The sequence below is a fragment of the Hippoglossus stenolepis genome, chromosome 7, assembly GCF_022539355.2.
Source record: "Hippoglossus stenolepis isolate QCI-W04-F060 chromosome 7, HSTE1.2, whole genome shotgun sequence".
NCBI classification, from domain to species: Eukaryota; Metazoa; Chordata; class Actinopteri; order Pleuronectiformes; family Pleuronectidae; genus Hippoglossus; species Hippoglossus stenolepis.
This window is the reverse complement of record NC_061489.1, coordinates 18,743,727-18,769,804: the sequence shown is the minus strand read 5'-3', so window position 1 is coordinate 18,769,804 and position 26,078 is coordinate 18,743,727. Positions and strand designations below refer to the sequence as shown.

At 42.4% G+C, this 26,078-nt stretch overlaps 1 protein-coding gene across 1 annotated transcript in view; it reads left to right on the top strand.

The window, feature by feature from the left end:
* drp2 (dystrophin related protein 2) overlaps window positions 1–26,078 on the top strand; it is a 76,712-nt gene that overhangs the window by 27,373 nt on the left and 23,261 nt on the right. The window contains exons 4-13 of the mRNA XM_035161393.2: window positions 5,043–5,163; window positions 5,704–5,815; window positions 7,170–7,326; window positions 9,596–9,742; window positions 14,707–14,785; window positions 16,459–16,519; window positions 18,119–18,180; window positions 18,725–18,799; window positions 20,443–20,644; window positions 23,515–23,600. Of these exons, the coding sequence (XP_035017284.2) occupies window positions 5,043–5,163; window positions 5,704–5,815; window positions 7,170–7,326; window positions 9,596–9,742; window positions 14,707–14,785; window positions 16,459–16,519; window positions 18,119–18,180; window positions 18,725–18,799; window positions 20,443–20,644; window positions 23,515–23,600 (1,102 nt within the window). The remainder of the gene's footprint in view (window positions 1–5,042; window positions 5,164–5,703; window positions 5,816–7,169; window positions 7,327–9,595; window positions 9,743–14,706; window positions 14,786–16,458; window positions 16,520–18,118; window positions 18,181–18,724; window positions 18,800–20,442; window positions 20,645–23,514; window positions 23,601–26,078) is intronic.

Below are 26,078 nucleotides of genomic sequence, written 5' to 3'. Positions count from 1 at the left end.
GACTGGTATTGACAGTGAGAGGTTTGTGGCTCCCATTACACCTCAGTCGAAAACTCCCACCTCAGCCGCTGCACTGTGAAATCATCCTCCCAATTAGCAGGACAATGAGAAAACACATGTACTTCACACCAGCCTGCAGTGGCTTCTCTTCTGTCTCCTCTTCACACAATTTTCCTTTTTCCAGAGTTGATGGTGATGTTTAGTGGGGCACAAATTGGCACATTTACACCATTAACAGTCTGCCAAACTAGCTATTAAATTACTCGGAGGATCTTTTTTCCATGATCTCTGAATGGGTATAAGGTGTTTGCAATTGTTAATTGGTAATAATGGTATTTTTGTGGGGTTGGCCCAAATCAGACCAAAAGCAAAAAATAACTGATTCCCTCCACCAAGGAGGTTCTGTTTTCATACCTATCCAATGTCTAGTTTGTGGGTTTGTTTATAGCAGGTTTATGAAAAAATAACTCCTGAACGGATTTCAAGGGAACTTTATGAAAGAAGCTGACAAAGAAAACATATTTTAGGTTAGATGTGGACATAGAGGCAGATGCAGGATTTTCTTTCCCTTAGCAAGATATAGTGTTCAGTGTGCACAATTTGGTGCAGCTTGATTGAATTGAATGTCTGGCCTTGGTGGAGGAATGTGCTCCACTGGGGGCCATTCTAGTTTGTTTGTGTGTCAGCAGTGGTGGGGCTCTACCCAAGGAAGAATCCAACAGACTTAGGAGCTGATTCTGAGAAAAAGTTGGATCCAGAATTTTTTTCACTTTCTCTAATATGGCATAATAGGGTTTTAGTCTTGGTGCAGGTCTGTGCTTCTGGAGCATTCTCCTAGTTTCACATGCATCTGCCCTTTTCACCTTAAACAGTACATTCCATTCACGCCTCCCATCCGTCCGCACCATTCACTGGGATTCCCAGCTGAGCATCACCGAGCTTCCTCTCCTCCCCTCGCTCAAATGTCCCATTTTACAGCACAGCACGCCTTCATGATCTGAGATGACTCTGCCTCCCAAGCGTCTGGTTGCTCTAAAACTTTTCCGACAAAGCAGAGAGGGAAATGCATCCCAGTGTTCTATAGAGAATTAAAGCATTTTAAAAAACGTGAATTATTGATCTTGAGTGGATTCATTCTGATGTTGTTTCTGTGTGTGGGTGTACGAGCTCCCTCTGTGCTACACTTTTTTTCTTTTCTCTGTGAGCTCATCTGCAATGTTGGGGAACATGTTTGCAGTTTGCGTTTTTGGGGGTTGTGACGGCGGAAGGTAGGTGGGAAGATGTGTGTGTGTTAGGGTCCGGTTTGTGTTTGCATGTTGGGACAAATTAGCATTTCAGTAAGGGCATGGAATTTGTGAATTTGTCGCAGTGGGAAAATCTCTGCCTCATGCAAGCGGGAAAACCAAATGAAAATGTATCCCCCTCTCTCTTGTCAGAAGCATGTTGGGGGACGTCTGAAGGGAGGGGTAAATGGAATGCCATCAACATGTTTAGACGAAGTCAATGAAGTCATTTCCTCCCTGACTTTCTCTGCTCCATGCATAATGTAACTTAATCTGATCTGAAGGCTTCGCCCTTAATGTTCCTTCAACCAAAGACGAAGCCTCTGAGTGTGAAATTTAGCTGGAATTAAAGTTTGAACATGACAGCTGGCTCAGGGAATCCATGGCTGAGCTCTTCTTTGGGCGGCAAAGCAGCTAAACAGAGGATGGAGAGAATAGAGAGCTGAAGAGGACGGAAAGAGGGTTAAGGAAAAGGCGAGGATGGAAGCGGGGAGGAGCGAGGATGCGAGGCTGAGGAGGAAAAGCGAGGAGAGACAGGCAGACAGCAGGTTTTTCTTCATTTCTTCAACATTCTCTCATGCCTCAGCTCCCCTACCTTTACACACTTTTGCGTGTTTGCTCGGGGCCGGCTGATGTTTGCTGTTTCATGTGGGCTTTCAGTTTTAACTCCTGTGTTATCAGGCCTGCCCGGCTCTGGCCCGCTGAAACACTGTCACAGCTGCAACCGCACAACCCCGGCTAATTCCAACCCGGCGATATAGATTTTCAGCTGGAATTGTAATCTCGTCATAGCGTAAGAGGATTGAGGACTTTGGATTCAGCCTAAATAAATTACTTTCAAGAGGTGGGAATAACTGGCATTAGCTCTCACACACCTGCAGTGTGTTTTCTACAGCACAAAGATAAGTGTAGAAGAATGAAGGAGGTCACACTGGCTTTCTTCAAGGCCCCGGGGAGGCGCTGGGTATCTGCTCGGTGGCTGAGTGAAGGCGGAGTGAGTGTGTCTTCATTTGCATAGGGAGTGTTTGCTGAATGTGGACCAGTGGAGCCGGCCTCTCCAGCTAATTGGGTCTTCTGTGCTCGCAGGCCGGCAGACCAGTACTCCCAGTAGATATGGTCTCCTATTGTGCCCTGGGCTCAGCACAAGCAGACAGCCATGTAATCTTATGTGGTCCTGCCAGTAGATCAGTGCGACAGTGTGTGCATGTGTGTGTGTTTTATAACTCATGTATTCAAACGCTCCAATTATCCCATGGTGTTTCATATATACTGTACATGAGTGTTTGTTCTTCAGCCTGTGAAGCCCGGTGTCATCTCAGCACGAGTCTATGTAACATTTCAGAAGAGAAAACCTACATTTCTCCTCCTTCAATTTTAAGGCTAAACGCACAGTCAAGAGTTGTGATTCTAAAGCCGGTCGGCAGTCATTTTTGTTACCATGGAAACTTGGCTCTTAGGTAACCTTTTGAGCTTAAAATAAGTTTAACGAGTATTTTATGAAACTGTCAAATGTACATCAGACTAATATAAGAGCAAAATTGATACTGGACCAACAGTACAGACCAAAAATATAAAATATCTTTGTGATATCAGACCCTGACAGTTGCTATATTTGTTCTTTTGAGTACATAGCCTGTCACTGTTTAACATTACAGATTCAGTTTTCTGACTTTGTGTATAAGTACTTATGCTATTATTACCTCCACCAAGGAGGTTGTCTGTCCATCCCTGTCTGCTTGTTTCTTGATTTCCTTGTTACTTGTCTGTCTGCAGGATTGTGCGAAAACTACTTAGCAGATTTCCAAAAAACTAGACTGAAGGGACATGAGCCAAGAAAGAATCAATCAAGTATTGAATTGGATCCGGACAAAGGGGAGGGTGTTTGACATTTTCACCAATTTCACAGAGAATAATTAATTGATCTTGATGGAAAAAATTTAGCATTTTTGGGGGTAGGATTTTTTTCAGTCGATGGACAGAGACAAACAAGGCTACAGACCTTTTATCTACCACCAATGTGGAGCTGAGATCATGTGGATTCAGCAGAGAATCAACCCTTTATATGCATCTTCAATAGTTGTAGAACTATGTCCAAATGAACACAGTAGATTTTGGGTGGAACTGTTGGGCCTTTGCAGAGGTAAGATCTGTGTGAACCCCTCTGGTTACACTTGGTTTTATGCTCTAACCACTTGTGTCTTCAGTGTCTTCTTTCCCCTCAATTCCAACTTTACTCTATCTACTCTACTGTCGAGTTGTGACTATGAGCTGACAAAGACCATTTGTAAGGCCCCTCCAACCTGTTGCTTACTGTTCAATCAATCCCCCTCAACTGTGAAGAGTGTGAAAACATGTTTTCCGTTTATTGTTTGCCAGGTATTTTCTCTCAGATGGTCATTCTCGGTCGCTGGTGATACATCACTTGAACCAGACAAATGAAAATGTCTCTGCAGGATGTGAATAATGGAAGTCAGACATACACTCATTTGTTCTTGTTAGCAGCCCGGGCATGTTGTGAATCACAGGGATTTGCTGTTAAACGGAAGTCAAGCCAGATTTATTTCTACAGCTCAAATACAAATTGTTAGTCTCATAGGTTTTACACCGTGTATTGTGTATATTACATCACACGTGATCTTTAGAGCGCAGATGTGGATCAGGGAAATCACTTCAAAACACTTGATCTAATTCATTTAATCCAATTAATCTAATTAGTGTGAATCAGTTTTTATGAATATGCAGTATATAATATCCATCTATTCATGTGTCAGTCATGTGACCAAACCCAGCTACAGCTGATAGGTTCATGCAACACATCCTCTATCTCACATTATCTACTGATTACACGTTTCTGTTTCTGGTGGCTTGTAAATTGTGTTGGCAACGATCAACTGATTGTTTTTGCATCTAAATAACCTCCTCTGCTCTCTTGTCAGTGTGTTCTCATTTCTTCCTTTGACGTGTGAATACTAGAATGGACTCAGTAGAGCGCATACCTCCACCACAGTCCCCTTAAATTCAATCAAGCCACATCAAATTGAACACACTCAGGGGTCGTTCCCTTAAATGTGCCAGATTTTCTTTTTTCATCAAGATCCATGAATTGTTTCTGGCGAAAACAGTGAAAATGCCCCATCTCCCAATATGAAATAAAGTGATTGTGTCCCATCCATCTACCAGCTCAAAACATCCCAACACTCCCAGTTTCAAGAGTATTGGTCCAGTAGTACAGTATTTTTTATAATATTTCAGTAATTTAGTGTTGTTGTAGATAAAGCTAAAGTTGATAAAGACGACTCATTGTCAGCTAACCTGTTGGTCAGTTTTTTGAATGACTGTTGATTAGTCAGTGCCAGAAAGTAGTGATAAATGTCCAAATTCCACGTAGCCCAAGGCCATGTCTTCACTGATCTGGTTTGGGCAACCAGCAGTGCCAAATTCCAACAATATTCAATTTGAAAGTATAAGCAGCAACTTTTCATTCTTGAGAGGCTAGGACCATTCACTGATGTTTGTGAAAGGTAATAAATTAGTTTTTCCTAAATTTTCATTTGCTAACTCAACATTTTTAGCAGTAGAATGCATCAATCCTTTTTGTCTATGTTCGGTCGCGTCGCCTCCATGACTCACCTTCCCCGTCCACTGCTTTTGGAGAAACCAGCACTTGACTTGATAGAGAGCTTTTGTTTTTCATTCTCTTCCACTTAGAAACACTTTCCTCTCTTCTGTCCTCCGCCCCACCCCCCGCACCCCCGGCAGGCGTTCATGGAGGATGTCAAGTCTCGCGGGCCGTTCATCTACTCGGTGTTGGAGTCGGCCCAGGCCTTTCTGGCTCAGCACCCCTTCCAGGAGCCGGAGGACACCCTGGCCGATGGAAAAGGTCTGCTCCCTTCGTACTCGGTGCCAAATGCTGCGCCAGCCAAAATATCCTACACTCACGAGCCTCCTCGGCTGGGTCCCACAGTTCATTTGTTTGGACACATGCAGGTGAAATCTTCCATTAGTAGGTTCTAGCAGTAATCCGTCCTGTGGTGTAACGATGAGAGTAGGGAGCGTTTCCGGGTCGGAACCAATTAGCTCTAGTTCACCAGCTCTACAGTGCCGTCAATAGATCAATAATACAGTAAGCTCCAGTGTTTCTCAGGCCACGCGCCTTCTTCGAGTTGTTTGTCTCGCACCGCTGGATGCTCACCTTGGAGATATTGAAGCAGTCAACCTCACTGTGTTCAGCTCACTGTTTGCTTCATCTTCTTTACACCATCCACCTCCAATCATTGCTCCTCTCTGTGTCTGACCTCTAACCCCTGCTCTCTTCTACGCTCCATTATTTCCTCGTCTTCTCTGTATTTCCACTTCCTTCTTTGCACCTTTATCCTCTTACCCCCGCGTGGCCCTGACTTACCTCGTTCACCCCCTGCAGAGGTCTCTCCACGCCGGCGGATCTTGAATGTGAGCCGCTCGGTATGGAAGCAAGCGAACGTGGCCAGTGACCTGTGGGAAAAGCTGACGGCGCGCTGTGTGGACCGCCATAGGTCAGACGCTTCTCTTTACATTGTGTGTAACCTGCTCTCATTATGTGTGTGGTTCCTGCAGGTACATTTACTTTCATCTATTTCAAATATGTTACTCTTTCATTAATAATTTAGCTTTACTTTACAGATTAAGATTTTACATTAAAAGAAGAAATATCCTAATCTTATAAAATATGACTTAGTTAAAAATTAAACAAGTGGTTCCCAGATGTCTATGAGTTGTTAGCATGAGTCTTTCATCAAAGAGACATTTCCTATTCCTATTAGTGTTATTTTAAGTTCACCGAAATAAAAATTAAAACATTAGAGGAAAAGCAAACATATTAGTGCTTCACCCGAATTATCTCACATCCCCCTCAGATTTATTCTGTGCCCATTTGGAGCAGCCCCTCAACTGAGTTACTGAACTCTATGTAAAGTAGTTAAAATTAGTTTTAAATCAAGCAGCTACAATGGTAGAGTCTGCATAAAGAGTACTATTATTTTGGATAGATAGATATTTCGAATCCAAGACTCGTGTATTGGATTATTTTTAACATTGTAGCATTGACACTTCTACTTTGGGAAAAAATCTTTGAAATACTTTTCACCATGTCTCTTAAATAAAAAGTAGCACTGAAGGATTTGGTGAAAAGAGTTTCTAGAAGCAAACTTTCAGTCGGATCTCAAACCTCGCAGTTCAAGTTTGAGTGATTATGTATCTGTTCAGTGAGGTTCATGGTCATGTCTCCAAAACTTTCTTTCAAATGTCTTGGAATAATATTGCGGTTAATAAATTATTTTTCATGGCTCAGGAACTGTAATACAGAATCCAGATGACGTTATGTACTTCACTTTGTTTTTTACTTCTTTTAATCTCTATAAATAAATCGACCATATAAACCAGGTGAATAAAGTAGCCAAAAAATGGTCTTTAAAGATTTCTAATAGAAACAAAATCATCTGTATTTGTCGGAAAATTAAATAATAAAAGGTTTAGTACAACAACAAGAATCAAAGAAGTTTTTACCGACATTTAAATGCCTGTAACCTTTATAGCTATAAAGTCCTGAGTGTTATTTCTCCCTCTGACTGTTGTTGTGTAGCAAAGGTTATGCAGCAATACATTACACATAATATAATTACCATAACATGATTACAAACTGTGGCATGTATAATCCATTACAGAGGCCATTAGGAAAAACATATTCATCAAGAGTTAGATAATTAAAATTCAGCTCATAATAAAAAAAAATCATTTAGGTAGTGAAATGTTTGGTATATACATAAGCACATACACCTCCTGAAATGAAGTACTGCTGCAGCGGTTGCAGGTGGTTAAATGTGGTGCATTATATTCTCACCTGAATCGCAGACACATGGAGCGGACCTTGGAGCGGCTTCTCCAGATCCAGGCAGCGATGGAGGAGCTGGCCGTGGCCCTGGAGCAGGCCGAGGGCGTGAGAGACGCCTGGGAGCCTGTGGGAGACCTCTTCATAGATTCTCTGCAGGACCACATAGACGCCACCAAGGTAGACACACCGCACCACACTAATTTTTCATTATCTCTCTTCGACATTGTCATGAATCCTAAATATAGGTCGGTTTCACCTGTGCAACAACTTAATTGTCCCCTTTGAGATATTTGCCTGCGGCTATCCCTGAAAAAGCGAACATTCTTGACACGTCATTAACCAACATCAAAATAGTGACATCTGTTTTTTTTACATCACAGGAACAGAGCTGAATTAATGAATGAATCTAAATGTTTGTTTGGGTCGCCTGCGCACACGTCTCTGTTAGAGAGGCTGTGATCTGACAGATGTCGAGAGGGACACGTCGCTTCAGACTGACACGGTGAGACGGTCGGGGTCACCGTCCTCGGCTGAATGGATGTTGTTAAACAAATGGCAGGTCGTTGGTGTAGTCATTATTGAGTGCTGAACGCCGCCGCCGCCGCCTGTAATTGTGTGGCACTATTCATTAGAGACGAGGGCACTTCACAATAATCGTGTCACTGTTTGGACTCCTGTCACAGCCAGCACATGTTCAGCTCAGTCCTCAGGGCGGGCTTGTCACTCCGCTGCCTCTCCCCTCGTCTGTCCAACACACACACACACACACACACACACACACACACACACACACACACACACACACACACACACACACACACACACACACACACACACACACACACACACACACACACACACACACACAAACACACTCAGACACTAGAGCAGACACATGGATGAATACAATTAAGACACATTCATTCACACATTATGCACACTGGCATACACATGCATGCTGTCAAAATAATTGCAGTTTCAATTTCTCTTGATTGACACCTACAATACCTTGTTTGGTTAAAAGCATTAGTCATGATTCATTGTTTAAGCTCATACACTGACCCTCACTGTTCACTTCCAAAAAAGGTTTCATACTTGCTCCTCTGATGAAGACGTTTCTTTACATGTTTGAGTTTGAGGTCCAGGCATAAGACAACAAATGAAAGGAGAAGGGGTTTCTTTTCTTTTGAATTTCAAGATGAAAGTGGAAATGTGGAGAATAAAGTGGACTCGTCTGGTCCATCAGATCCAGTCAGAGCAGCGACTGACAGCTGTGTGAGCGGCTTTCTTTCATAGCTTGTCCTAAAATGATAAAGATTTTCCTTGTAACTAAAAATGATCCAGCAGAACCACTTTCACAAATTCATCTTCATGAGACATTTTTTAGAGGCAGTCATTTGTGCTAATGTAAGTAATTTGATATTCTCGTCTTTAAAATTCACGTTTATTCTCGAGCATTTCGAATTTATCCTCCTAATTCAAAAGGAAAGAAAATCGTCCAGATTCATTCATAAAAAAATTCATACCTGGCCCCAACTAGTTTCGACATGATTTCTGCTGGCGCCCATGTTTGTAGATATCAGGAATGAATTCTGTCATCAAATGCCATCTGCTGAGTTTCTCCTCTATAGAGAGGAGCTTCCACACAGTTACAGTAGATCATGGAAAACATGAAACCTTAATTAGATTTCAGTGCTGGAATTGATTTCTTTATTTTGGTCTCATTCAAATTTGCGCTCTGAGGAGCAGAGGCAGGGAAGTAATCCCTAAAAGAACAAGTATCTTCAGGCGGCCCCAGGGCTGAGTTTGCTACCATGCGGTTCACTACTATTGAATGTAGCGTAGTACGCCTCATTTCCAATCTCTCACTTATGTCTCTAGTGTGAACTGTCAAGTATAGACATCAGTTTCTATAAATATTATCTTAAAAACAACATGTCAATCAGGCAATAATCTCTGGGTGTATTTTATAATTAGATATGAGTTAATTTGAATTTTGCAAAAGTGTTTTTTAAGTCAACAGTGTTTCACACGTTAAAAGAAATTCTGGACTCAATTATTGTCACAACGTATCCTATAGCACTGTTTCCTGTGTATCTTCTCTAATTTCCGTCATTGTTCACATTTAAAATCTACTATGAACACAGACTGGTGCTTCTCCAATAACATCACATGTTCTTCTCACCTTTATTTAGGACATTTATACATATTTGCTGCTTAATACTTTCTAAAGCGGTGTTGAAAGCTGCCGTAATGGCTCCCATCTCATTTCATTTATGTTATTTATTGTGTTGTTACAGTGGAATTGGTCCAGATGTTTGTGCTCCTCCCTCGTTTCGCCTGTGCAAGATATCTTTCTGTATTTAATATCTCCTGTGTCTAATGTTTTCCTTATTTAATCCACTGCTCTCTTTTCTCTATCTGCCCCTGCACTCGTCTCCCTCAGTTATTTAAGGAGGAGCTCACCCAGGTGAAGGAGGGCATGAAGCAGATCAATGATCTGGCTCACCAGCTGGCCATCGCCGATGTTCATTTGTCGATGGAGAACGCCCGCGCCCTGGAGCATCTCAACAGCAGATGGAAAGTGCTGCAGGTGGGGGTCACTGCCTGCTCTGTGTCGTCTGTGTGACATTGTCAGCTGCCGCGTCTGCAGCAGTCGAATTCAAGAGAGACGTACCAAAGTCATTCTATGTTTCTCTTAGTGTAAGTTAAAGGTTTATATGAGGCTCATGTGGTTCTCACACTAAAGGCTCACAACTGCTTTGTCTTTTTTCAGCTTGTTTGGTTTTTCTCCATCTTTTGGATTCAGACTCTGCAGCTTTAGTGTATTTTTGGACATTTTTGCCGTTATGATGGATAATAGAACAAACATTCCTGGCATCTCTTCCAATTATATCTTCGGCGTCTTAAGTCTTCACAAGGATGCAGTGTTTTGGTTTTAGTTCCCCCACAGTTCAAGGGCAGTTGATTATTTCTCTTCATCTCAGTTTATTTCAAATCAATAAAGAGGCTGTTGATGCATATGAATTATAAACCATTACAGTGAACAGAAATGAAAAAGTAATCATACCAACATGAATTAATTCACTAGCATTTCTTCAACACCACAGCAACCTAGTTTCTTAATACTTAATTCCTTTAACAAGTAATTCATAAAATAATAAGTAATTGATAAACTAGGAAAATTGGGTTTTGTTCCAGTTGGTCCTAAAATATATACAGACATCAATGATTATAATAAATACAAATTTGAAATATAAATAAGTAAATATGAAAAAGAAGATAAATATGTAAAAATATCTACGGGGGGGTTAAACTACGGTAAAAATGTCCAAACATGGTTTAAACCTGACTGAGCTGCTGAACGAGCTTCAGATTCTCTCACCAGTGTCTCCTGCTCGTCCTGCAGCTGCTTCATGGTAATCACTGTGAGTCTGCATTAATATTGTATTAACAAAATGTCAGGCAGCTAATTCCAAGTATGGACCCGTTTTCTATCAACCGTTGTTTTCTGAGCGGCACTTCATTCCCTGCGAGGAGTTCGGCTCAATATTTTTTAATGAACTCACTTAAAGGGGATGAGGAAGAAATTAGACGATGCTCATTAGTTATAGAGTCGAACTATTGGCACCAAGCAGATCTTTACACATTTGAGGTTCGAAATGAGCAGAATGGCGAATGACGGAAATGAAATGAGTCATGATTTCTAAACCAATGCGCTTACATGTAAAGACTTGAATCTCAATGAATCTAAGGCACTGAATCTAAGGCACTTTACTCTTAAAGCCTTTTAAAAATTCCAAGAATAAAGTGCCTGAGATTCATTGAACTGCACTTGCCCTCTTCTTGATGCTTTACTGAATGTATGGATGCATTATCCAGTGAGCATTACTGTAACTCTGAAGTGTGCAGTGCTCAAGCTAATGCTGAGTTCTCCATCAGAAACCTCTGCACTGCTCCTACAAGCACAACAAAACCCACTCAGCCTTCACTACAGCTCATGAGTGAACGCCCCGTTCCTGCAGGATAACCTTCATGACACTTCCTCCGCAGCTCGGCCGATGAGGTTTTAATTGCCACTCCAGCCTCTCCTGTTCTCTGTCTCTCTCTCTCTCTCTCTCTGTGACTCTCTAAACGTGATGATTTTAAGATCCGACAATTCTTAGAAATTAGCTTCCAGTATCCACTTTACACACTTGGCGCTCCCTGACTTCTTCGTGTTGCAGCTGAGTCCCTGAAGCAGTCGGGGGGGACGAGGAGAACAGAACATAAGTACAGAAGATCACTGTGGACACGCGGTGGGTTTGATTTGTGAGCCAGTGTTTTTCTGTGTCCGCTCCTCTGAATGAAACCTCCTCATTCAGCTGAAGCCTCTGTTTTCTGAGTGAAACCTACTGGACTGTTTGTAGCAAATAATCACAACTAGACAGAGTCACTGCTTCTTTCCACGTCTCGGCTCAGGTTGTGATATCGCAGGAAGCAGTTAATGGAAGGACTTGGGTTGTTTTTAGCAGCGTGGCTCTGTAGGGACGGCAATGTTGGTCTGTCAGTTCACTGCTTTTGATTGGACTTCTGTGACATTCGTGGTGTTGATAGAGTCTCAATGACTTTGGTGATTCCCTGGTGTTTCTTCTGCCACGATGAGAGGAGCACACAGTATTTGGAGTTAAAGTAAAGTATCTCAACTGTTGGCTGGATTTTCACATTGCAACAAATTAGTTTGGACCAGTGTAGGGCTGCTCGAGGACTCGTGGCAACATAACTAACTTGCGTTTCAGCCTGAGATGCAGACAACAAAAACGCAATTGTCCACAGTTGACATCTAGGTTCAATTGTGAAAAGGCCATCAGCTAGACCAGCTAAAAGAAATTAGCAAAAGGCTCAGACGTAAGTCCTCAATCTGAGAGTGAGGCACACACATTTAAACAATCGATGCCCTCAAAACAAAGAGCCGACCAGAAACGCAGAGGACATTCATCACACCTTTCCAGAGAAGTCCTGCAGGATTGTAACGACTCTAGTGATCCCCTGACTTTTGTTGTTATCAGGTCACAATTTCCATTGTGTTTAGTTCCCATTAGCAAATCCTAGCATGTTGTCGTACTCTTACACTGTACAAACACCTACCTCTATACTGATTAAAAGCACTATGGGGTGTGTTCATGAAAGAAAGTAACATTCAACTAGTAATCATGCTAAATACAGTCATTATGTGTGCTGTGGATAAAAGTAATTTGAGAAGGAGCTTGCAGCTAAAAATTACAATCAGATAGATTGTAGCTGGACAAATAGCTCCTGGAAAACAAAATTAATAAAAAAAAGTAAAACAAAAGTGTTAAATTTTAGGAAAAAGAAATGGCTGTGACATGTTGATTGACACCTGACATCACAATAATCATTTTTCCTGTCCTGAAGCTTAGTGATATTTCTCTGTTCTAACTGATAAAACAAGAAACGTTGAAGAGTTCTATACAGTGCATACCGTGTGGATTGGGAACGCAGCTTGTTCGAAGGCTGTGTGTGCGTTGATCTTTTTTTAGGACACTTGTTTGTCCAAAGTGAACGAGGTGAAGTGCTCTTTGCTCAATGAGCGGTGAAGAACTGTACTTCTTATCCTGCAAATGCAGCCATTACTGCATAACAGAATTGCAGCCCTTTTTTTCTGTGTAGGATGGAATGAGCTTGCATATAAATAGAAACATCTGTTAGTCGTATTTTTATGTTAGTCGCCACCTTCTTTCTGTTTGATTGCATTTTTTTTTCTTTCGCAAGCTCCTCGATGCATAGGGAAGTCTAAGCGATCGTTAAAAGCACAAGTTTTAACTAACTTTATGAATCCGGAATTATCAAGGGGACATCTGCTACAAGCTGTCGCCACAGTCCCATGTATTTTAGGAAAGGATTGTTGGGGCTCATTACACATTGTTTTTGAGAGAGCGCCACGCAGGAAGAACAGAAATTGGGACTCATTGATGTCCCTTCGCATTAGAGGTAAAAAAGAGTCTTCATGCAAAAGTTCTTTTACAGGATCATTTCTGCTGAATCTTTGATGCACTGTGTGCTTCAGTGGGCAGCGCGTCCTCTGCTCTTTGATTCAGAGACCATGTCAGAGTCTGTAATCCCCGCTGATGATCAGCATTGTTAAGAAGGCTTTTAGTATCCACCGGCACCAGCCGATATTCATCTTCCACATCTTGGAGTGTTCCGTGGTTTCTGTGACATCAGCGGAGCCAGAGTGATGAATTAAGAGACAGGTGTGGCAAATGGTTTCAGATGCGGCAAAAGAAACAACCCTTTCTGCACATTCCAGCCACCTTACACATCGATCGATCGTCCGCTTCTATCGTCCACATCAATAATTCCAATGCGAAGATGCAGAAGAACGCAGAGAAAAATGTATTTCATTGTCTCTTTCTCTCTCTCTCTCTCTCTCTCTCTGTCCCATTTTCCTCTTAATTAAAATGATAAATGCTGAATCCCAGAAACGTCCTGTGCCCTGTGTGATTTTGGCTGCTGTGACTGCAGCGAAAATGTATTTCCAAATTTGATTTGCTTATATTTGTCGATCATGGATATTTCAGTCGTTTGTCTTCCTTATGGCAGCACAAATTGCCTGTACAACAAATAGATTGTACAACACGGCACAGTTGGCAGCAGCATCTCCACGGCACATTGATAATGCTCTATATTAGTCCCCACCAATTTAAATCACTGTAGCTGTAGATTATATTGTTTTATATTCTGGCGAGGCGGCCGTGACGTGTGTACACTGAAAAATGCTAACTTGATATATCTTTCCACATTATGACTCATTGCCTGTGCGATTATTTTTTTTTCCTCCTATTCTCTTTCCCTCTTTATTCGTCTCTCTACCTCAACACAAGTGGATTTGCCTCCCAATTGTTTGAGGACGTGTTTCAAACATCCATCCGACAATGATCCATGTGCCAAATCCAATACATTTCAAATAAACCAGGATTAGATGGACTAAATCCCATTTGATGCGAAATAAAAGTGATGTGAAATGCTTTTGCAAACATAATATCTTCAACTCAGTCTCCATGGTTATTGACGCAGCACATGTGAGGCTTTGTAGCCCCCCACACCCCCACACCCCCACCAGCTCCTCTTTCCTCTGTCTCATTTCATCTCATTTTCCTCCAGCTCTGTTCCACACGCTGCAACCAGGAGCCGTTGTCCTCATTTTCAAAATATATTATTTTGCAATCTCTGTCTTCATTTCATACCTGTTGCTCTTCAAAGGCTTTCACAAGTCTTTCAAGAGGGGGAGCAGAGGAAAAGACATACTTTATATTCTGCAGTTAACTAATGGAGGAGAAGCAGGTGGCCTGAGTGTGTGCATCTCTATTGTGGGGATTTGACGAGGAGTGGGCTGAACAGCATGAGTCTCTTTGATTTAACTCTCTCTCTCTTTCTGTGTGTGTGTGTGTGTGTGTGTGTGTGTGTGTGTGTGTGTGTGTGTGTGTGTGTGTGTGTGTGTGTGTGTGTGTGTGTGTGTGTGTGTGTGTGTGTGTGTGTGTGTGTGTGTGTCCTCAGGGCTCCATAGAGGAGAGGCTGAAGCAGCTCCAGGATGCACATCGAGACTTTGGCCCCGGATCGCAGCACTTCCTCTCCAGTAAGAGTCCTCTTCTCCCATTTGAAGTCCGTGCCTCGTGTCCCACCATTCTGTGCAATGCTGCGCCAAGGCACCGTCTCAGAGTGTGTGGGGATGAAAAGGGGGTTAGGTGTATAGCAGTTTTGTTTGTGATGTGGCTATAAAACGCTCCCTGCGTGTGTGCACGTGTGAGTTTGTGTGCGTATTTGGGTTAGAGGTGGAGCTGGCAGGCTTTGTGCTTCTGTCTTCATCAGAACCAGCGCACTGTTACGATAAGCCTCCCCAGTGATTCTCCTCACAACAGTCATTGCTCTCATTTGAAGAGAGATGTACATATTTGTGAATTCTGTCTCTTCTTCTACCTGCTGCTCTTCAAAGGCCACACAGAGGAAGCAGGGGGCCGGAAACTGTGATTTATGTAGTTTAAACTGATGAAGAGGTGGAAATGCTGTGTGTTGCAGGGCATTCCGAGCGAGCGAATCTGAAGTGGTTCTGTGTACTTGTGTGTCCTCACTAACCCCCATCCAGTTTTACTGCTGTCACGCTGCCTCAGAAATGCCACACAGGGGCTTATCGAGCACTATTCCACTGCCAGCACAGCCCACTACACCCTGTAGGATCATACTGTGGATTTTTATGCACCAACATACCTATATCTCAGTATGCTTTACTCAATTTGTTATGGCGCTTGTTATACGGTGCTCACTGTAAATGTTTAGGTGGAATATCATTTAGTACAGGTATTGTACATCATTACATTTGTATAAGCTTTTACTTTCCTTTCATATTTCAATGAATTGCTTCTTTACCCCGACTAGTGTGATAATCTTTTCAAATATGATGCACTCTTAAAGATAAGACAAATGGTTCCCAACATTTTTGGTTTGTGACACCTTTGACAAAAAGTAAGATATAGCTGTAATGTCCAAGGTGTCTATGAGTTGTTAACAGTTCCATCAAAGGGACATTTCCGTTGTAAACGTCTGAAATGATTTCATTTAGATCGGATGTTTGAGGCCAAGAGGAGGTAAAACCCTTGCTACAAATAGGCTGTACCACCGAACTGTAAATAAAGTAGTCAAAAAAAGTTCCACCTTCAGCCGATGCAAAAGTAAAAATGCTATTTATATATTGATAGTAGAATGTAAATAACGACAGAGACGCGACGAGCTTACCATATTGTGCTTTTGATGTCTGCACATTAGTGATCGCGATGTGAAGCTGAAGTCAGTCTCATGAGATGTCAGCTGATTTTCAGAACATCAAATAATAACAGTTTGATAATAGCTACTTACAATGACATGTTTTAGTTTGGTCTATGTCCCATCCACTAACATGGAGGTGGCAGGGTTAATGCCCATACTGCAGCTTTTGTTTATCTTGATGCACAGTCTATAAATTGATGCATATAATTAAAATATAATAATATAAATTATGTCAGCTGAACCTCCTGTGGAGCGGTTTGAAGTAAAACCCTCCACTCGTCCACTCGCCCTGTCACATACTCTGCCTCCCTGTATTCTATTACATAATCGCAACACAGAAACCAACACTCTGTGGAAACCAGACACAATGTGTCCCTTTGGCTCCACTGCAGCTGCTCCGCTGAGAAGATCTGAATGGACACTGAGCCTGGACATGCTATGACATGCCTGTTTTTGAATTTGATTTTGTTTGTGCGTGTGTTTGTGCAGGCTCAGTGCAGATACCATGGGAGCGTGCCATCTCGCCCAACAAAGTGCCCTACTACATCAAGTAAGTGCAAACGTCAGGGTCAGCCTCTGCACTGTGGGGATTCATGCACGTTTCCCATGGCAGGTTAGGAAGCTTTATCAAAGCAAGGGTATTATGTGGGGAATTGCATGATCATTGTGTTGCTGAAACGCACACTGATGATGTTGTTCTCAACAAAGATTGAGTTGGACCATATTTTCCAGTTTGTAATAATATTCAGAACTATGATTTACTGACATCTGTTATTTTTCCAGTTGTGTCCTCCCAATGAGAAGCGATTCAAAAACAGCTTCAAGTGCAGTTTCATCTCGTATAAATGTGGGTAAAATAGTCCTGCTTCACACTTCGAGAGCACTTAAATAGAGCATCAGTGTCAGATTTGTTCATTCTGCTCATTGAGCTACTATGAAAAAGAAAATGCAATTTCTGATCGAGGGTTTCTTCTATTAGTCTTTCTGAAAAATAGTTCCCGGTGTTTCGCATCTATATACTGAGATAAATGAGGCTCTACTACAGCGGTCCCTATTCGAATTGAAACCATTTGTATTTGTGACAATGAGACATAGATTATTTGTGCGCTTCCGACATTCTGCAGCTGCAATGAAATCTGAAAGTTGAGCCGTTATCTTGCTGTCTGGGCCGCTATTCTCAGAGCCCACGACCTGACTGATCTCAGCCTGTGAAGCAGCAGTTTTGCAATCGTGTCATTGGGTTCGGCCTGATTGACCGAAGTAGAATTGACCCTCGTTCTCTTGGCTTTAAGCACAGATGGACTCCTGTTTCCACAGATCTCTCCGCTGTCCAAACACTTGTACAAAAGTTCCCGATAGAAAACGATTCGGAGAGGAACTCTATCGAGCTTCTCCGAGCCCTGAGCATTCATCTGTTTATCTACTCGCCTCATCAATGCTAGTTTACCTTTTCAGGGCCGTTGTTTTTATCAATGAACTGTGCAAGCGTTTCCACAGTGTGTTTCTCCGCAGACCAAGGTTATTGCTTTCCTGAATCATCTGCAGCAGAACCTCGTGGTTCTTGTTTTGTTCTGCCAGTCAGTTCTTTATGGGCTGTATTATTGTACCGATGGGAGGTGGAGTAGTATCTGAGATTCACTCCACTGGGTTCCAATCAATGAGCACTTGCACAGGCAAAGCTATGAGTGCTGCGCCCTAAAAGGCCCCCGAGTCCTGACTTCCTGCTTCTGGGTTTCTCATTATTTTTGCTGCACATGTGATATTTTATGGGATCTTGTTTTTTTGGGGGGGGGTTTCATTGTAAATTTCCTGAGTGTGCTCACAGTGTGACAGGAAAGTTGTGTAAACGTTTGGATTTCTGCCTTTTTGAAGTTACCAACATTGTATCTCCAGAGCAGCAGCAGCGGGACCTAACATCAGTGTTTGAACCCGACACCTTCATCATGCTTGACGTGTGCCTGCACTTCACAGGCCTGAACTCCCTTGTAGCCGCCACATCTTGCCCTCTCGATTTTACCTCCCTTTCTCACTTACCACCCTCTGATCTTGCTCCTTTTACCATCTGCCACACCTGCCCCGGTCATCCGCTCCCTCGTCTCAGTCCTGCTCCGTCGCCTCATCGCTTAATTTGTCTCTTGTCTTCTCTCAGCCATCAGGCCCAGACGACGTGCTGGGACCATCCAAAGATGACAGAACTGTACCAAGCGCTGGGTGAGTGAGGAGACAATTAAAGCACCCTCCGATTCGTGCTCGTGCGACCAGGACCCCCACCGCGCCGCACTGACGGCTCGACTCCGCTGGGGTTGTGCTTTGAAGGCCCTGTCATACAGCTCATTAAGTATTTCAAGCACCTCAGGGACTACATCACTACTGCCATTAACCTATGAGGCCCAATTTGCCAGCACTGTGATTGCTTTTCGTTTAGCCTTTAATTAATTGTGATTGAACGACATCATGTGTTTTACTGTTAATCTGATCTGACACGCAGAGCTTGCAGGGGAGATAGACGCGCTGTCACATGCCCCCACACACACACAAAGAATGCATGGGACCAGACACATACACAGATTGTATTAGTAACACATTACTCTGCTAATGACCTCTGCAGTGGTGTGATAAACAGGGGGACAGATAGGGACACCTCATTCTGTGATGGCAGGGCGGATTGGCGCGGGGGGGGGGGGGTGTTTTCCCTCATATTTTAATTTACTCTAATCCCTCTCTATCGCTCTCTCTGTCTCTCTCCCTCCATTAGCGGATCTGAACAACATCAAGTTCTCAGCATACAGAACAGCCATGAAGCTGCGACGGGTTCAGAAGGCTCTGAGACGTACGTACGCTTTTTCATCACCGGTACTTTCTGTCTGCAGCCCCTGGAGTGGCTGGTTAAGTGATATATACCATTATCCTGCCCCATCAGTAATCCACCATGACAAGCTCTTTTCGCGAATGAGATATAACGATCAGCCGCGGCACATTCCTCTATTCAGTTGTCGAAAGGAATCGTCGCTTCTCTATGAAATATTCTCTGCGTCCTCCATTACCGTTGGATTTATAATACAGAAATCTGAAGTATTGATATACTCAAGAGTCGTTAGAACCAGTCGGGCACCAGGTTCCTTCCTCATTTTCATCAGCTCCTGGATCGTTGGCATGTGAGATAATTAGAGCTATTAATTGGTCCATTTCAGATACAAAAGAGGAGGCAATTAGTTTTTGCCGCATGGTTAGAGTGGTAATGTGTGCCCCCATCAGGGTCACCGCACTTGTTAGATCCTACATGGCCCCACACACTTTATGCCTATTATTATAAATCTTGCTTATTCTTCCAGTGCTTCCCCTAATGATGAGTTTGTGTTTTTAAAGGCATTGCATTTTTAGCTCTTTCTGTTTTTCACTACCTCCGCCCCGTCCCTCTCTTCATGCTCTCATCCCTTTACTCTCATCCATCTTCCATTGTCTGCACTGCTCTAACTCCCGTTGACCCCAGATTTGCCACAACCACTTAATCATGTTCAGCCCCTCTTCTTCTCCTTCTCTTGCCACCTTCCTCCCTCCCCTCCCCTCCCCTCTCTCCTTCCATGTAAGTGTCTGTGGTTAAAAATTCTGCATATTTCGACCACTGTAAGAAAAAAAACTCTTTCAAAAGCTTCCTTTAGTTCTTTTCCCCCCTGCTTTCTTATCTCACCCTCCTCTGGTCTGCTAGTTGATATCATAACAGAATTTAATTGCCACGCTGCCGTGACAACTGCAGACTTCTCACTCTTTTCTCTTTGCACACTTTGAGAGTGATTGAGCAGCGCTGCATAAAAAAGTCCATCAGAAATACATTTTTAGGTGATTCACTCCCCGTCCCTTAGAATACTCCCTGTTATCTCCTCTCGCTGTTCTACCTCATCATCCTGCTATCCAATTATACCTGGCATCACCGGACACCCTCTTAGCTCCACTTTAACGCATGGGCCATCAAATTAGTTTAGAAGAGGGAAATCAAATTTATGTCACTGCTCTTGAAATAACTGGTCGGGCTTAAGTGGACAAAAAGAGTGAATAAGAGCCGGTGTCACTTGTGCTCTCGTTTGCTGAGGTGAGGATGATGATCGCACTGTGTGTGTGTCTGCGTGTTTTGGAAATGAATGAATGTGAAGTCATGTATGTATGAACACGTGTTAATAAGTTTGAACACTTGTAAATGTAAATGTACTGAGAATCAAATTACTTGAGTTGGGGCCGTGCCAAAAAAAGACTCAGTTTCAAATATTGAAAATCTTACACATGCACATCACACACAAGGTGCATCGCATCAGGAAGTACACACACATAGTCACAATAAAAGCATCACAATTTACATACTTGCCTGGGTCGCTTCTTCTCATTAAATTACAAATTCTCCAGGTGCACAGCTGAATAGAGATGAGTCTGTTGTTTCCAGGTATCCGTCTCTCATTAATATCCATCTACGTGTGTCTTCAGTGGATTTAGTGGCGCTGAGCGGCCTTGTGGAGGTATTCCGGGACCAGGACTTACAGCAAGGGGAGCATGTGATGGATGTGGTGGAGGTGATTCATGGGCTGACGGCTCTGTACGAGAGGCTGGAGGAGGAGAGGTCCATCCTGGTCAACATTCCCCTGTGCGTCGACATGTGTCTTAACTGGCTGCTCAACGTCTACGACAGGTGGGTTCACCGGTGTGAGAGTATTTAAGAAAATCTACTTACTTTTTTAAAACAACAGCTTATCAAATGTGGAAAGGAAAGTTGTATTAAGTCTTTTTTGGCTCCAGTGGGAGCTGTGCTAAGGCTGATAAATTGTCAGCATCAGTTGGGGCTGATGGTTACAGTTTGGAAATGGAAAAAAGTGGACGTGTGAAGAATTCAGTTAATTTACCAGACATCTGTGGCAGCTCCTCTCTGCTTGCAGCTTGAGGCCACATTAGCCACTAATATCATAACATGTTTAAATCAACCGAATAGTTATTTGCAATTGTGCTTATATCGGTAATTTATTATAATGACACCAGCTTTTGACAGGGGAGAATATTGAAGAGGAATGTGTGGAAGAAAAGACGATATCTCAATACACTGCATTAATATTGATAGGTTTTAAAAAACTGTCAATACTCATAAAGTCATGTGACAAACCAATCACTAAACAGTGGGATTGCTGACCAATCAGAGCAGAGAGAGGCGGGCCAAGACATAAATCTGAAATTTTTTTATACAGAGGATGAAAAGAGGCAATAAAGCAATGAAAGGTACGAGACAAATAATGTGTCTTTGGAACATCATAGCATATAAACGAGTAGAACCCCAAAATGAAATTGTAAACCTGTAAATATGTGTATTTAAAGTAACACACTCCTCCTTATATAACGCTCATTAAGTTTCATAATAACACAACTTCACTGAAGATTTCATACGAATGCAAGGCATACATATACAATATAAAGATCCAATTGTGCTGATTACAGTATATAACATGCCCTTACCTTTAGCTCGTAGCTCACACTGAGCAGCACCTTCATCTGTGATTAGAAGGGAAGTTCAGATTTTGCATGGATTGTATTGACTTTAATGGAATTCACCTGCAGTGCATCAGCGTTAGTCCGTTTTTATCGCTGAGGATATGACTGACATCATGAATCTGGACTGTAACCTTCCCTCCACTTGATTCCTATTTTTAATCTGATACTAAAAGAGCAATAAATCTGCCAAGAGCCCCATTAAATGACAGAAATGGGTGTGTCACGCAGCGGCATCTATGAATGTGATTTATTACATGGCGGTAGTGAATGAGGTTTAGAAATGCTGCAGAGTCAGGTTCAGCACGACTCTTGGTATTTAAAAATCCGAGCATCAGTTAAATACGTATCACATGCATATAATATGTATCGTGAACAATGACTCAATAGTTGTGATCTCATGCTACTAAAACGATTAAAAGCTATTTGGAACAAATAGTCCTAGAACAGAGGTCTGTCTGCAGATTGATGTAACCGTTTCAATGGCTTGTTGTACAGAAATCTATAAAGAACCACAGCATGGCTAAAGGCCCGATAGCAATGTCTCTAGGCTGAGGGCCAATCGTCCCTTCTGAGACACAACAGAATAAAATCCTTTTTCACACCAACATTCTCTCCACCTTTGTTTCTTATTGACCGTTTTGTCGTTTCCAAAAAGAAAGCACAGGCACAGAAAAGGAAATAAAGGAATTACCCCACGAGTGCTGTAAATTTGGTCGGTGGCTCTTAACTACATGGTGCTAATGAGAGACAATCAGAGACTCTACCCTCTGCATAAATTTCAGTAATTGCTTTTTGTTTTCCAATAAATAGCAGCAGTGGGTCTGAATGAGGTGTCCGTATGCTCGTTTGGTAATTTCCACGTGTGGATTTGTTCGTGTCTATGCCAGTGAATGGGCATCGCATCGTCATGCGTGTGTGTATAAACGTGTGTGTGTGTGTGTCCTGCCGAGGCATGTCACACTAGCGGGGTATACAGGAGTGACATGTCCCCTGGGGAGCAGCACAGGGGTGCATATTGAAGATGGCATGCGGCACAAAGTAGAGAGTGTGTGGGAAAGGTGCTGACAGCCAGTCGTCCCCATGTGCTCTCCAGCTCCTCCGGACCCACTCCAGCCCTGAAATATAATAGAGGAGCCACAGTAACGGCCTCCTCAAGACTTCTCATGTTTCTCCACGTGCCCGAGTTATGTTTCATTTAATTGTGTTTTGAACGAGTTAAAAAACAGTGAATCTACTTTACTGTAGAACTCACTCGGAGCAAAACCAAGCTCTGACAATTTAACTCGCCCTTTAATTTGATTTTATGCTTAATTGATCCGATGCTCTCTGATGAATGTGATGCTCTTGATTTTCTCACTTAATGATTTCGATGTTAATTCAATAAGCCAGCAGTTTCTGCCAATGCCGCTCAGCTAGGCACTAAATTTGTCCAGGCTGTTTTGGCACCGGGGCTGTGAAATCGTTGTGTTTGCTTCTCAAATCCAGTCCTTCCACAGTTGCTCCCCCACATCACCCTTTTTTATTTAAAGCTGAAAAAAACTACTCTTTTTGGCTGAGGTCAGGGCATGACAGCATCCATGTCACTGGCCTTGTCATTGGCCAGTAATCAGACATTTTATCCCACTGGGTAAACTCCTAAATGCTGGAAAAGTGTGTGTAAGTCATGACAGTGTATTGCAGTGTGTGTGTTGTTCAGAATGCATGTATATCTGTCTGTAAGAAACACTGGGACATAGTCGGGTATGTGAGCTTATTATTGCTCTTCTGGGCATAAACCCATTGACACCACACTCCATCCCTGTGGTGCCTTTGGTTACTGTGGATGTGCTCTAATACAATTTCACAGTGTTGCACTGACCCTTTCTGTCCTGCCTTGACCCACGTAATGCCTCCACACTTTGTCCCTCCCAGAAGGGCTCAGCCAATGTATGAATATACCACAATGCCCCCATTTTAGTGTAATTCACTCTTAAACAATTCTAACCTTTTTTTCTCCCTCTGTTCTGTCTTTCTTCCTTCTAGTGCTCGAAACGGCAAAATGCGAGTGCTCAGCTTCAAGATGGGATTAGTGAGCTTATGCAACGCAGACGTCCAGGAGAAGTACAAATGTGCGTCTGATGCAGGCTCATGTGGCTAATGCGTCGCCTCGGCTGCAAACAATGAGCCAAAACAAAATGGCAGTGATTGCCAGTCTTACATAAAGACATCCACTTAGTCTAATGGAGGAAATGACTCTGCTGCCACAATAGAGAAAGCTTTCTTTACTTCTACAAAAGACACCAGGGACCTTTTTAAAAGGATTGCTTGCCAAAAACACCATTTATGAACACCCTCTTTCTTTTGACTCGAACGCTCCTTTTTCTCCACAGGTCAACTAGCAAATAGCGAAGCCCTCTCCCTTTCTCCTTTGTCTATTATAAATTATGCTGCGATATTTTATTAGTGCAATGCTCCAGACTGAGATAGGGTTTTACTGTTCCACTGTAATTCCAGTTTACGAGTCTGGCCTGGCATTGACGGACCAATACGCATTTGCGAATGGGTCTGGAATCTCCCCGTTGGTTTTTTTAATTCTCAGAGAGGTGTTATCAACAGAACAGACCTGCAACCAATCAGAGCAATGAAGCAAGAGAAACAGAATAAGACAAATGCAGCAGCTGTTTGTTTTAAAGAAAATAAAGTGTCCAGTTCAATTAAAGGGGAAATCTTTTATAAGACTCTTAGCAAAGACCCAGAATAACAATTTGGAATTGGAATAGATCAGAATGGGGGGCGGCTCATCTGTATGAGGGAATAAACATGATTTTGAGGCTATAGAGTCATCCTGTAAAGGTGAAATGAGAGTGAACATTTGAGCTGCAGATAGTTGGACCTGGAACATCTTAGCTGAAACCGGATCTGAGAAAACACTGCCAAATTCATCCATGGCAAACCTTCTGTGTGATCTCTTAAACACTGAACGATAACAGATTTGTCTTCAATTGAATGGTCCCTCAGTGAGTCAGGCCTCTTTCCCTGTGTCCAGGTGGTGGCTTCAAAAGTCTGTCGTTCTCTCTGAATGAGCCTATTTTTGTCAGCTCCAGACGTCGCATCAATGATATTCTCAAATAAACCTAAAGCGTTTGCATCAACCTGCTTTGAGATACAGATGGTGGGTGTTTGTTCCATCAGCAAAAGTCTGTACCTGTGATTGACAAAACATATGTTTGTCATTATTTATCATTACTACTTTAAAAATAGTTTAATTGCTTTACTTGGTAACAGTAGCTTTGATACTAATATACTATTTAACATTTCTCTCTGCACAAGTAGGCCTATAATTTTGCAGACATCAACATTTACCGTCCAGTATCTGCCGTTGCTTCGTCTGGTTGCTACTTGAAAAACATGTTCGGACCTGTTTTTGGAGGCAATCTATTCTGTGCAGTCGCAGTGGATTACTTTATGTTTACTTTGTTTGAATAGTTCATGAAGTTGTGATAGCTCTAAGAGACTGGTGAATCATTAAGCAAACTAAACCGACTGAAATCATGCTATGAAAACGGAGCTTACTGGATTTGCAACTTTAAACCTACTTAATCTTTGAAAGCTGGACAAACTCGATCATATCATGTTTGTAATGTATTAGAGAGCCTGCCAGTCAGATTTGGTCCAGACAGAAATTTCTCATATCCGACCAAACACCTGCAAAATGAATGACATTTCCATCAACCTCATACTTTAGTGCTAGCAAATTAGGATGCTAACATGCTATGGTGACTATGGTAAACATAATACCTCATGAATATTATAGACTGTATGTATAGATGGTCGACATGAAACCATCCCAAAAGTGATGCCCAAGCATCTCACTCGCTGTGGCTGCTGTAATGTCATAAATCCTGCCTCCTCCATGTTAGTGGACTAAAACGTCAAAGTTAACATTAAATACATTTTTATGAAAGGTGGTTCTGCGCAGATTCTGGCTCCGGAGGTACAACATTTAAACTTGATTTCTGTATAGTACGAGGAACTGGAGATGTGTCGTCATTTTTATATATAATCTATGGTTAACATGAGCACGTTAGTATTTTTATTTTGTCATGTTTGCATATTTACTTTTGCATTTAGCTCAATGCACCGCGTTGCGTAAGTGATAACATGTGAGAACATAATTAGTGTTTTAGTAAATAGGTAGTTCAAAACCAGCTGGTTACTGAAAAGCCTTCACATACAAAATAATAGTAATGGTTGCTCAGAAAGCGTGTGTCTGTGCAGCCAAATCCAGGAACATGATCTCACTGCAGAGTTTCCAACATTGCCAGCTGCACGTTTCAGATGTAATAGGGCTGTATACTGTGTCTCCATAAAACATGTGGAAACCTCATCTCTATCAAACAGCTCAATGTGAATGTTTAAAATGTCAAACATGCTAGCAAACAGCTCTGAGGACTATGTAGAGGAGGCTGTTAAACATTCGGGTGTTAAAGTGTTGTCCCTGTCGGGCTGAATAAGTGCACAGTGGGGGGGGGTACATGGGATGCGTACACTGCCATTGTGCAGCACCCTCACACGCTTGTCAGCATTCATCTCCTCAGTGACAGGCG